Source organism: Denticeps clupeoides, chromosome 17 (assembly GCF_900700375.1).
Source record: "Denticeps clupeoides chromosome 17, fDenClu1.1, whole genome shotgun sequence".
In the NCBI taxonomy this organism is placed as follows: domain Eukaryota; kingdom Metazoa; phylum Chordata; class Actinopteri; order Clupeiformes; family Denticipitidae; genus Denticeps; species Denticeps clupeoides.
In genome coordinates, this window is record NC_041723.1 from 17,032,289 (window position 1) to 17,044,455 (window position 12,167).

General features: G+C 40.6%; 2 protein-coding genes across 4 annotated transcripts in view; one reads left to right on the top strand and one right to left on the bottom strand.

Annotated features, from left to right (window-relative positions):
- Positions 1 to 298: 298 nt before the first annotated feature.
- Positions 299 to 3,276, bottom strand: lrrc61 (leucine rich repeat containing 61). The gene is made up of 9 exons (XM_028959178.1): positions 3,121 to 3,276; positions 2,208 to 2,303; positions 1,970 to 2,116; positions 1,823 to 1,883; positions 1,660 to 1,745; positions 1,508 to 1,573; positions 1,340 to 1,408; positions 1,117 to 1,242; positions 299 to 1,025 (listed from the first exon to the last, which is right to left on the bottom strand). The coding sequence occupies exons 1-9, from the start codon at positions 3,146 to 3,148 to the stop codon at positions 919 to 921; spliced, it is 786 nt and encodes a 261-aa protein (XP_028815011.1). The 5' UTR covers positions 3,149 to 3,276; the 3' UTR covers positions 299 to 918.
- The window catches only part of cib2 (calcium and integrin binding family member 2), a 25,260-nt gene continuing 16,111 nt past the window's right edge, over positions 3,019 to 12,167 (top strand). The window contains exons 1-2 of one of the 3 annotated variants that reach the window (XM_028959180.1): positions 3,019 to 3,273; positions 8,576 to 8,610. In XM_028959180.1, coding sequence (XP_028815013.1) covers positions 3,259 to 3,273; positions 8,576 to 8,610 — 50 coding nt within the window. In that variant the 5' untranslated portion in view covers positions 3,019 to 3,258. Of the gene's footprint in view, positions 3,274 to 3,850; positions 4,435 to 8,575; positions 8,611 to 10,851; positions 10,945 to 12,167 lie in introns of those variants that run through there. The other 2 variants (XM_028959179.1, XM_028959181.1) reach the window with 2 other exon arrangements.

Here is a 12,167-nt window from a genome sequence, read left to right on the forward strand (position 1 = left end):
GACCCGCCAAGGTACCACTGAGGTGCCACTGAGCAAAGCACCGTCCCCACACACTGCTCCCCAGGCGCTGGTCATGGCTGCCCACTGCTCACTCAGGGTGATGGGATAAATGCAGAGGACAAATTTCACTGTGTGCACCGTGTGCTGTGCTGCTGTGTATCACATGTGACAATCACTTTCACTTCATTTATATGGTTATATATGTTTGCATGTTTATAAATTAAATATTCTATAGTGCATTTTGTTTGTGTGAAAAAATAAATGCAATTTAATCTAAGAAAAAAACAGGTAGATTATCTGTGGTTTGGAGTCTTTTGTATTTACAGGTAGTACACTTTGGAGCAGAGGAATACAAGTTGACACAAACGCCCTGTGGAAAACATTGGGTGCAACAATTAGCACTGCAGTTTTCAATCTGTTTCCAAAAAGTTATTCATGTTAAATTACAACATCTAAATGAGATGACTGCATTGCCGCTGAAGCATGTAAGCAAAGATCATTTCACTCACTTTACTGTATACAGCATAAAAGTAAATACACCGTTACAGCAAAGCTCTACCCCAGTTACCATCAAGCAGGGAATGGGACAGCTAAAGCTCCACACAAATGCTGTGTGTACACAAATAGCAGCATTAGGTAAAGCATCACTTTCAAACTGTATTGTGCTATGAGTGCAAAGGAGTCCCTGTTGCAGCCTGAGATGGCTGTTGACATAGAAACAGGGTTTACAGAAACAGGTACAGCGTTGGACCAGATTTTATAATTTCTCTCATTGTAGGTCACACTTAACATTTGAGATTTCTGGCACTGGTGTGGCATCAAGCATATGGATATTAAAAAGCAAGTCTTAAAATAAATTCCCATACAAAATAACACCAAAAATGGGTTTATCATACACTGGGTTGCTGATTACCCATTTCAAACTGCATACTGCTTTGGTTGGTTTTTTAGACCCATGGTTCTCTCAGTTTGGGAGATAACATGAGCTGCTCTGTTGTTGAGGATCCGGCATTCATGAAGGACATCTGGCATTAAAAGATATTTAAATATATAATAAGGCCATTTGTTTTGAATTCAATAATATAAATGTAAAAATATATGCTCTGAATATCTTACCATTAAACTGCTTATAAGCCTCTTCCACAATAGCATTGTTGGATCTCTTAATCTCCCAAAAACTGTCTTCCACCCAAGGCTTGCAGTCAGGCATGTCTGGAAGCTGGCCATTTTTATACAAGCCTGCTACAAAATTCAGGACATTTCAGGAGTATAGAGTCAGTAGTCAAGACTTTCTTAGTGGTCTTGCATCAAAATGCTTAAGAATTTTAAATTAAAATACCTTTAATTGTGTCATCAATGTCTTTGCATAGTTGATATAAATCACTTCCACGGCCAACCACCCTTTCACCTTAAAATGGCATCAGTCAAAACACATTAGTTACCATTTTATCATTTAACTTTTATTATTACTTTTAATATTTAACTGTTAAAATGATCAAAAACTCACCATCAAACACTTTGATATTTGGGAACATTTCCAGAAGTACGTTCCTGTATGCAGAGTTTTTGCAGACTAGAGAAAAAACATTATATATCTGTGTGTGTATGTGTGGGTGAGACAGAGCTCATGTGTATATTTGCATGTATGAGACAGCGCACCTGGATTTGAATAATTGTAAGTGTTATCCTTCAGCCGGACACTTTCCAAATTCCGTAAAGGTTTAAGGCATTGGAGGCTTTCAATACTGTGGAAGTGAAAAAGTGTGTGAGTCATAATAGCAAAAACCATGGCAAGACGATGCAACATCCCAATATACAGTACCTTGGTATTAGATTACCAGCTACATTTAGGCTCTGTAAACTTTCACAGCTGGAAATGGGTTCTGTAATAAACAAAAATGAATTAATTTAATAAGGCACCATATTCTTTATTTAACTGAAACATGCATTGCAAAAAAAAAGGCTATACCTAAATTTGAAATCCGGTTTGCTGACACATTTAGGACCAGAAGAAGTCGTAGTGAAGCCAGGGGTGCCAAATTTAAAATATTATTCCCAGAAAGATCAAGTCTCTCCAGGTTTATACATTCACCTATGCATCCCAAATCGTATATTCCTGCAAAACAGTTGAGGACGCGCTGACGAATTAGCAAAAAAAAACAAAAAAATAAAAAACTAAAGATCATATGCATGAAAGGAGATTTTACCGAGGCTTCTCAATTTAAGGAACAGAATGGATTCCAGCTCAAACTCCCCAGTTCGGGACTTCAGCAGCACGGTGGTGATTCTAGTGAAGTCTGTTTCTGGGAGGAGAGGAAAGAGACTGTGAGAAGGCGAGACGGCCTGCCTGTTCCAACATCCTGAACATAATCTTCCAGCGCCATTCATTCATGACTCAGCGTGCCGGCCCACAGCGAAACACGAACCGCGGTCTGTTCTGTTCTGCAGACAGATGAAATCAACTGCATCATGGCGCAAATAGGATTTTAACTATAGTAGAACAGTAGTACTACAGTTTAACTACTGTAGAACAGTAGTTAAACCAGAACAAAGTCCTAGGTATTCATTATTAGTATTATTACTACAGTATTGTAATAATTGCTGTAGAACTGTGTGTTGCTGTAGTCTCTGTGTTTTATATATATATATATATATATATATACACACATATACAGATACATATACATATATATATATATATATATATATATATATATATGTATGTTGTGTTTGCCAAGACCAAAGTTAAAGCCTGGCACAAATAAAAACGATTTAAATGTATAACGAAATATGTAATAGGACAAGTTTGAGTTTAACATGTACGCGACACACGCGTCTGCATTAAGTGGAGCAGGCGAATGTAGGACAGTATGTCTGGGAAGGTCGTTGGAAAAATACGAAGCAGCAACTGGTGCACAGGGCTTGTTGCTGTTCTCTCTTAATCCAAAATCTTCATGGTCTGCTAAAACACGAGGTTTGACAGGGAAATGCAGCGCTGCATGGGGGTAGCTAACGGATTCCGAGCTAGCAGAGTGCGGAAGGCATGGGCAGCTAACAGCATCCGGGATAATAAAAGAAATACACAGCAATGTTCCTGTGCCGCTGCAGCTAACGGCTTACCTTGCTCTTTGTCTTTCTTAGGCTCCATTTCCCCCCTGTGCTAGTGTAATACATTCGGGGTAAAAGTGCAAGGGCAGGACTGTGACATCAAGGGCTATTCTCTATTAATCTGTAAAATCGGCAGACCATCGTGCAAGAATGGCCGGTGAACAGGTAGGCTGCTGAACACAATGTTGCCAAATACGCTTATTTTAAATTACCTTTGCTAATGCTATTAGGTCGGATTTAAATGCAAAAACAATTGGTTATTTTTAAAACTCTTTTTTTATTGTTATCGTCATGTGTGTTCAACGTCTTTCGAGAGCGACACCTTAATTTGCGTTACGTGGTTTTATATTTATATCACCACATCTGGCAACACGTGCTGGACTCGGGTAGTAGCCATCTGTTCAGCTAGCTGGGAGAGTACCAAATATTTCATTTAAAGCAATGAATTATTTCAATCAAAATGCATGCTGAATTCCTATGCGAGGCGTAAGTCTTAATATAAATTCATATTTTGATATAAGAAAGGGTTTATTCATTTAACACAGAGAACACCCGGAAGTCATATCCACGTTGTTAGACGCCACTCCCACTGTTGCTAGGATATATGGAGGAATTTTCTATGCAGTCAGATAACTAAGCGTTCTTTCTTTCTTCTTTCTTTCTTTCTTTCTTTTTTTTCTTTCTTTCTTTCTTTACCTTCCCTTATACAACGAGCAATATGTTTATTAACATGCTTCAATAGATAAATGCAAATTCTCTTTATATTCATTATATTCCATTCCATAGCACTCTCACAACAACATTTGTCAACATAGTCAGAAAAAAATATAACGAAGAAGTGGCCAAAATTTCGCCACTGGCAGCGTAGTAGTGTGAGTTCTGGCGAAACAGCGCCACCCTGCGGAGGAGGGAGAGTTCGCCGCCGCCGTGACGGAGTGAACGGGGACGACGGCAGAATGAGGGTGGACAGCAGTCGGTGCTGAAACCAGACCCAGTTCACGTAAGAATTCGGAATGAGACGCGTTACTTCCAGTGTTTCAAGAAGTAAGCCGACGAGGGACCGCGGAGGCCGGCGCAGTTAATCCTACACGGAGAGTGTTGCGCTCGTCACCCTCCACGACAGAAAGTGGGAATGCGTGGAAATTGTTTGCCGGATCATCATTTTCTTCGCTGACCGAATCGCGTAGGCTACATGCCCTAAATGCCAAGGACCGAGAAGACAACTCCAACTTCCAATGTGATGCATCTGTACGAGAGGAATATTACTCGACTAAGATGGGTAATAAGCAAACGATATTTACTGATGAACAGCTAGACGCGTACCAGGTAATTTCCTCCCTTGTTAGAACCTTTCTCAACCTTTTGCAGTCTTCTGCAAAATTAGAACAAGATAAGAAATAGCATACATACCGACAAGGAACACCAATTTAAAATATGAACATTCAACAGAGTAAAAATGAATGGTAGGGTGCCGTAAAATACCTCATGCAGAGTCGAATTTGTGGCTTTCTAAGCAGACCGCGTTTATTGTGGTACACAGTAAAATGATGTCAGTTCACCTGCCGGGTTTGGTTTGTGTTTGTGTTTGTGATCCCTAACCCCCCCCCCCCCCCCCCCCCCCCCCCCCCCCCCGGGTCTAAATCTCTTGCCAATTGGGCAGGTTTATTATTCTCTAATAATTAATATTTTTTTGTATGTGTGTGTATAAATATGTCTCTATTTACCCCTTAATGTATGGTTCTCTTTTGTTGCAATATTGGCTGCATTCTTGCCTGTGAGAGTGTCCACAGCTCTGGTTAGGCTGCTTGGAAAGGACATTGCATAATAACACTTCACAAGACCTGTGAAAGAGATTTGAGTCTTGGAAGGAAGTGCAACGGTCAGAAATACTTTCACTCAGGTCTTTTCTTTTCTTTTCTTTTCTTTTCTTTTCTTTTCTTTTCTTTTCTTTTCCACCCCCAAATGCCACTATCTCATCCATTCTTCAGTGTACAATGTGGGTCAATGAGCCAGTCCTTCTGCATCACCGTGGCTCCCCATGCAAATCCAGGCATAACCCTCTTCCAGAAAATTCTTTCAGTTGTCCAGCCTCATATGCCATCATTCCCTCGCCGTCATTTGCAGCAGCCCCTGAACGGATGTGTGTGTTTTTTTTTTTTTCGTGATTTACGCCGTGGTCATACCGTATTCTTGTTCACATAATTGCCACACATAAACTATTTCGTTCTGCCCCGCCTGAGTTACGGCCGTTGCTATAGGTTGAGTTTATCTGTGCCATCTGAAGAGTGCTGAGCGGGGGCTGGATACGGTTTCAGCGCCCCGAACAGCAGCATGCTGAGCAGCATGTCTATTGTTCTTTGTAACAATAACCTGCTGTGGTGGTGGTGGTGGTGGTGGTCTCAAGAAGCTTCATCCTATTCCACAGCATTTTTTTTCAAGCGATTCGGTGAAACTTAATAATTTAAAACCAGCAGGTCTCATAGGTTATCTGGAAACTGTACCCAGAGAAGAGAATTTGTCTCCCTCGTCACTCTAGATTGTCTTAATGCCATCTTCAGTTTGATACTCAAGGTTTCCTGGAAATGGTTATCTGTTATTTCATGCCTATGAATTCACGTCCCTAATCTAATGCTGTTTGGCCACACGATTTGAAGGTATTTCATAAATATATGACATACAAATTATGAATCTGCAATATATATGTGTGTGTGTGTGTGTATGTGTGTGTGTGTAAATGATTTCATCAGACATTAGTATTGTATTTTTATCAGAGAAGTATAATGATGAAAGCCCATTGCAGCAGTGCATCTGTTCACCAGGTTGTGGCTAGGTGGCTTCAGGCCACAGATCGCTCTGTAATCAACCTGGGAGTAAAATCCTTGCTTCAGTGGAGCTTGGCCGTTTGGCTGATGGGGACGTTTTGTCAGGATCCTGCACAGTCAGATGGTTTTCGAACATTAAATCATATTTCTTTGCAGGTTGTCAGGTTGCCGTTTTACTCATTGTGTGGCGCAGATTTGACGGTTTCCATTGAAAACCATTATTTTCTTCAGGGTTTCTGTGACATGAGAATGAAAACATATATTGAACAAATTAGAAAGTGACCAGTGAGCACACGTGACGTCTGTGAGAAGCATTCCAATTCAGCACTGGGGCATTTATCCCTTTAACTACAAGCCATGTGGCCTTACTTCACGCTGCACAGAATTACACTCCAATATTTCAAATTAACGAGCAACTAATGATATTCAAAGGCTAATGGCCATAAATCTTGGAATGACGTCTCAGGGTTCAGTGGCGAATTCTTCTTTTTTTTGCATAACTGGCATGCAGCAGAGGAAGGTAAACATCATAAAAGGAAGATAAATCTCGTGCCCGTAAACCTGCCTCTGGCACTTGGCACTGTCGCGTACAGAGACGGCAGAGGGCCCTTACGAACAAGTCCGGACTCAAATAGAGTTTGATGTGCCAACTTTCCATGTCACACCTAGAGACAACCCCCGGGGTCGGATTACCAGGCCTTTGTGTCGCGTGTGATGTGGCACTTTTGCAGACATGGTTTCATCACTGGTGGCCATATTGCACAATGGCCAGGTGTCAGGTGCCATGGTCACTAAACTGAAGTAAAAGACAAACCATAAGCATCCTGTTTGTTCTTCATTGTGTCCTGCAGTCAATTGTACTGTTGAATAATGTGAACAGTGTGTGGGAATCTTGCAAGCAAGAGTGAACAGATGAAAAGCTTTCGTCAACTGTAACATAGTAACTGTCACTGCATTTGCCAGCAATTTCAATTTGAGGGCGAGAATGTCTAACTGTACACGTATTATTCTTTATGAATTAAAATGATATCATATTTGTATACAGTATGGAGACAAGTGTAAACAAAGCAAAATATTTCAGAGTTTATGCTCTTCAAAGCATTGAACTTTTGCTGTGATTTAAACATTTTCTAAATGCTTTTCTAAAACATCTTAAATTAGACAGTGGTGCTGGGTTTACACCAGGAGAACTTGTTGAGAACTTGTTGGACATTTTGCATTGTGTCTTTATTGGTTTTCACAATAAAATAAAAAAGGTAGCAGCAGAATTACAATTAAATACAAAATGGGAACACAGTCGGACATTCCTTCACTTTCTTAAAGAAACAACCCCACATCCCCCCACCACCCCCAAAACAGTAATAATTGAGTAATTATAACAATATTTTAATTAGCTTGTTCATGATCCTATCATGACTGTGCAAAGCAGTCATGAATAAATCTACATTAGTATGAAAAAGTAAACGAGTTTTACCGGGTCCCACTGGTTTCTGTCAGCCTGATGATTTTTTTAATTTGCTGCGTTATGTTGTGTGACCCTCAACATTTGCCATTTCTTTGTGCATCCTCAAAAGGATGCAAAAAGCACATGTTGAAACCCCAGTCTGCTTTAATATCTTTGTCAGGGAAAAAACCTTACCATTGCTGTATAGTGACCTTGTGACTTGTTGCTGTGTCCAGTCTTGCCAGTCCAGTCTATGACCTGTGTCTCTTTCTTTTTTAGTAAATGACTGTTTCAACTTATATGTGAAATTGATGATCATTGTGTACCTTTTTGGTATAAGTGATTGATCATATGATGAAGTGAAGTGAAGTGACTGTTTTTGTCATTGTGATACACTGCAGAACAGCACACGATGACACAACAAAATGTGTCCTCTGCTTTTAACGCATCATCCTTTTTTTTGTTTGCTCACTTAGCATTCTTTATCACACGTACCTAAAACTTCACGTTTCCTGTATCAGATTCTTTTTAGCCTTCATCGTAGTGTTCTTAGCATCCATTAAGCAGGTGTGCAAAATCTTTTGACTGTCTATCAATGTGCCACTGAGGTGCTACTGAGCAAAGTACCGTCACCACACACTGCTCCCAGGCGCCTTTCACGGCTGCCCACTGCTCATTAAGGGTGATGGTTAAATGCAGAGGACACATTTTGTTGTGTCACCATGTGCTGTGCTTCACAATGCCAATCACTTCACTTTCACTTTCTTTCACTTACTCTTAAGAAAAGTGGATTTTTGCTTTACAACGTGTGTAATGTCACAGTGGAAAAGGGAGGCACAAACGCTTGACATCGTGCTAAATTATAGTATTTAATAAATGAAAAGGCACAATAACCACAAACATAAAGAGAACCTGTAGCACCACAATGAAGCATCAACACTTCACAACAATGCAGGAGACCAATGTGCAGGCATGCAGACGTATACAGACCAATAAAGGGTCCCAATAATCAGGTCAACTGCCACCAACCGGTTAAACTCAGTGACGCCTGAACATTACAATGTGAATATAAGTGTATATCTGATTAGATGAAATAATTAAAATAATAACTATAATATCTCTTCATGAATAATGTACAATGTGTAAATATAATGTATATCTCAACCATTTAAGTTACTGTTACTTTTTTCTTTCTTCACAGGACTGCACGTTTTTCACGCGTAAGGAAATTCTTCGGTGAGTAGCATCACTCTTGCTTTTAAACACTGTTGTGTTCACTTGGTCTCCAGTTGGTTGTGTTCCCTCCAAACAAGTAGTTCTGTTCATAACCCCCCAGCATCTGGACAACAAGTTCTGTTTTTCCCTACAAAAAAAATCTATTGTGGAGACTGTGGCCAACACTCTGTTCAGCAGACCAGCACAGTTGTCTTATCTGGCTCATCACTCCATGCTCTATTTGCCCTGTCTGCTGCCACCTATTAGCCACATGTACTGAGCCAATACATCACCTTTCTCATATCACTATACACTCATCAGTGCACATGTAGATGATGGGTTTTCCATGGACACACCGCGCTGACATTATTGTCTTCTACTTAAGCATTAATCAATGATAGACAGAGGACTATAACCACATTTTAGATAGAGGACCAAATATCTATTGTGATATATAAGAGGAATAAAAACACATCTACCCATCCAGCCCTTTATTTTGTTTTATAATTTTAAATGAATCGAACATCATACATGCAAATGTATCAATAACCAAACATGCCGATTATAAGATTATAAGTCCCCCTGCATTATGTCAGAAATACAAATAGCACATAAATACTGAGATTACTGCGTAACCAGGGTAACTCTAATCAACCTTCTGGACTGGCCAATTGAAGATCCTCAGGATTTACTATCTCAGACATTGACTGAACTGCACCACCAGCAGCCATGTTCTCCTCACTGTGACCAGGTTCAGAGTTCAGGTAGACCTCAGGAACATTTGGTACTCAGAGTCCAAGATGAAGAACACTGAGAATGCATCCCAGCAGCCACCCTCAATTTATCATGCTGCTCTTTCTTTCTTTTTTCCTCCCATGTGTCGTTATCAGAATGTCTCACCGCCATCCCTCTTGGCAGGCCGCAGCAGCCAGCGGGGCGTGTAATTGGCTGTTCCAGGAGCTTCAGTAGCAGGAAGCTGTGTCATTGGGAAGCTGTGTCAGTGGCTCACTGCAACACGTTGCAGTTTTTTTTTTCATTTGGTCGTTGTGTAAATGCTGTCGGGTTCAGCAGAAGCTGAAACAGAGCCAGAGGAGTTGTACTGATTACATCCCATTCAGAAATGCCAAAAACAGGATATACAACACGCTGAAATACAACACAAACAACAGGACCCAGAACTAATACTGCAGCCAATCACTGCCATCGCTTGTGTCATCGGCCTGGGTGGCTGCCCTCCAAGAGCTGAGCTATGTCCATTTGGGCATGTCTCACTGTTGCCATAAGTAATTGAACAATCTAATTATTTGTACATTTTTATTACTATTATTGATATGTTCATTTGTCAAACCAACAGAACAAACAGTACAGAGTTTATGATGCCCATTCAGGGCTATCTCTGGCTATATGTCGTACGCCCTGAGGGATTCAGTCGTTGCTATTCACAGAATGGCAAGGGTGGGATATAAATGGTTATCAGTGTTTGTAATGGAATATGTCACAGGACCTGATCAAACGTCACTCTTGATTGCAATGTGCCAGACTAACATCAAGCTAGTCCACAAAAGCGCCATTTCTAGACACGTTTTTATTAAATACTAATAGACCATAATCAGACTGTTTTTATGGGGTCATTGTTATCTAATCAGCACCAGTGCAGTTGTTGCTAATGGAATTACTGTCCATAAAAAAGTATCAAGAATTCACACACACCATCAGCATTATCATCAAGAGGTCAAAACAATAAAAATTAGTTTATTTCTGCTATTATTTTTACATGACAAGAAACGCAGAGTAGCGGGGTGCAGTGGATTTCAGACGTTGCGAAGGCTCCTACTCAGATGAGGCTGAAGGGTAGAAAAGGGTTGAAACCTTCATCCCAGTCTGTTCACCTCATCCAATTATTTTCTGGTAAATTGAGCTGTGAGCTGCAGAACATTGGTGCTACTTCAGATGTGGTCCTCAAATCCAGGCCTTGTTTTCAGTTACTCCTGTTCGCTTGCAACAAGACTACATGACCAAGACTATAAATAAACTTTTTTTTGCAATGTGATCAGCAGGCACGTGCAGGGGGGGGGGGGGGCACCTGCCCCTTTTGTCTTTGATGCCCCAAGTGCCCTTTTTATCTGCTTTCTTAAATGTATTTTTTAATTAATGTATTATTAGCAGTGTATGTGTAGGCCTGCCTGTGCCCCTCAACAATAACATTTAACTATTAAAACTATAACTATAACCAATGAATGCTTATTGTTGGCCGAGCGGGCACGAGTTTCCGGAAAGGAGCTAGCCAATAGTACGCAATGTGGAGCTGTGCAGCTGAATGTGAATAATTAACGGCGCAGCAGAGTAAAACCGCCGGTAAGTGTAGACGAGGCAGGCATGGGTCTGTGGGACTGGGACATGTGGGTATTTTAACACCCAGGCTTTTTCAGTGAGATAGTTTAACCCCGGTTTATTCAAAAATGGCTATTCTTTCTCCATTCAGTGTGTGTTGCCTCCTCTCCCCCTCCCCTTCCCTGTTTATCTGACCGGATTAGTTTTCCCATCTTCTTGAATCACTAAAATTCCTCATCCCCATGTCTTGTGTATTTAGCTCAGGCTAAGTTAGATCACACAACTCCAGTACTACTGACACTGAAGTTGCTTATTTGATGCTTTCACCGTCCGTTCTACTCGCTAATTGTCGTTGCTTTACTAGCGAACAGCTACACAAGCCCCTCTCTTCTCTAGTCTCGTCCTGCGAGACACACACGCACAGCCTGCTTCAGTTCAGACAGCTCTTGTTGCATTCAAGTTCATCACGTAACTTTCACCTGCTGAACGTTTAGATCAAAATGAAAGAATATATTCACTCCAGTCTCCAGTCCAGTGTACTATAGTATTTCTGAGCGACGTGTTAGCAGATGTTTGTTTTTTAAAGTCAGATTCATCATGTCACTGCCAAGCTTTTAATTGCCTTTTTTCCACTGATGCTGAAAAGAAAAAGGCAGACATCCTTTAGGTGAAATTACTGAAAATCATTTTAAATAAAAAATATAGTAATTTGTGATATTAAGCATTTTTGTGTAAACTGAACCGTAAATAATTCAAATCATTCAAAGCTTGTTGGTTTGCAGACTTCTGGTTTAGGACAGGTAGCTGCAGGAGGCATCTGGCTCAGAGAGAAAAAAATAAGGTTTAACTGTCAGCAATTCAAATATAGGTTAAATATAGGTTTAATACAGTGTTTTTAGTTACAGTTTGTGAACGAAGTCAATTAATGCATACTGTGTGTGTGTGTGCATACTGTGTGTGTGTGTGCAAGCACATGCCAGGTGTAAGTGATGCTGTCAACAACATTCTCCAGTCCCCACATTTTTAAAAAGGTTGCTTTACCACTATACTACACACACTGCTTTGAAAACCTTCCCTGTTATGTCACGTAACACTCCACACCTGTGGCACGTGATGGGAACGGGAAGATGATTCCCGGTGCATTTAATCAATGCTGCCCTGAGGTCAGTGCTCAGTCAGTGCTCAGGAGTTCAACACCCCTTCGTTTCAACTTGATGCTTCACTCTCCAAATAAACCCCATCCTTTT

Excerpts from the sequence above, each read along its gene's own strand:
- lrrc61 (XM_028959178.1), bottom strand. The coding sequence starts at position 3,148 with ATGGAGCCTAAGAAAGACAAAGAGCAAG. Across the intron at positions 1,574-1,659 it reads TTACAATTATTCAAATCCAG|TCTGCAAAAACTCTGCATAC; the intron begins GTGCGCTGTCTC and ends TTTTTTCTCTAG. Across the intron at positions 1,243-1,339 it reads CATTGATGACACAATTAAAG|CAGGCTTGTATAAAAATGGC; the intron begins GTATTTTAATTT and ends TGAATTTTGTAG.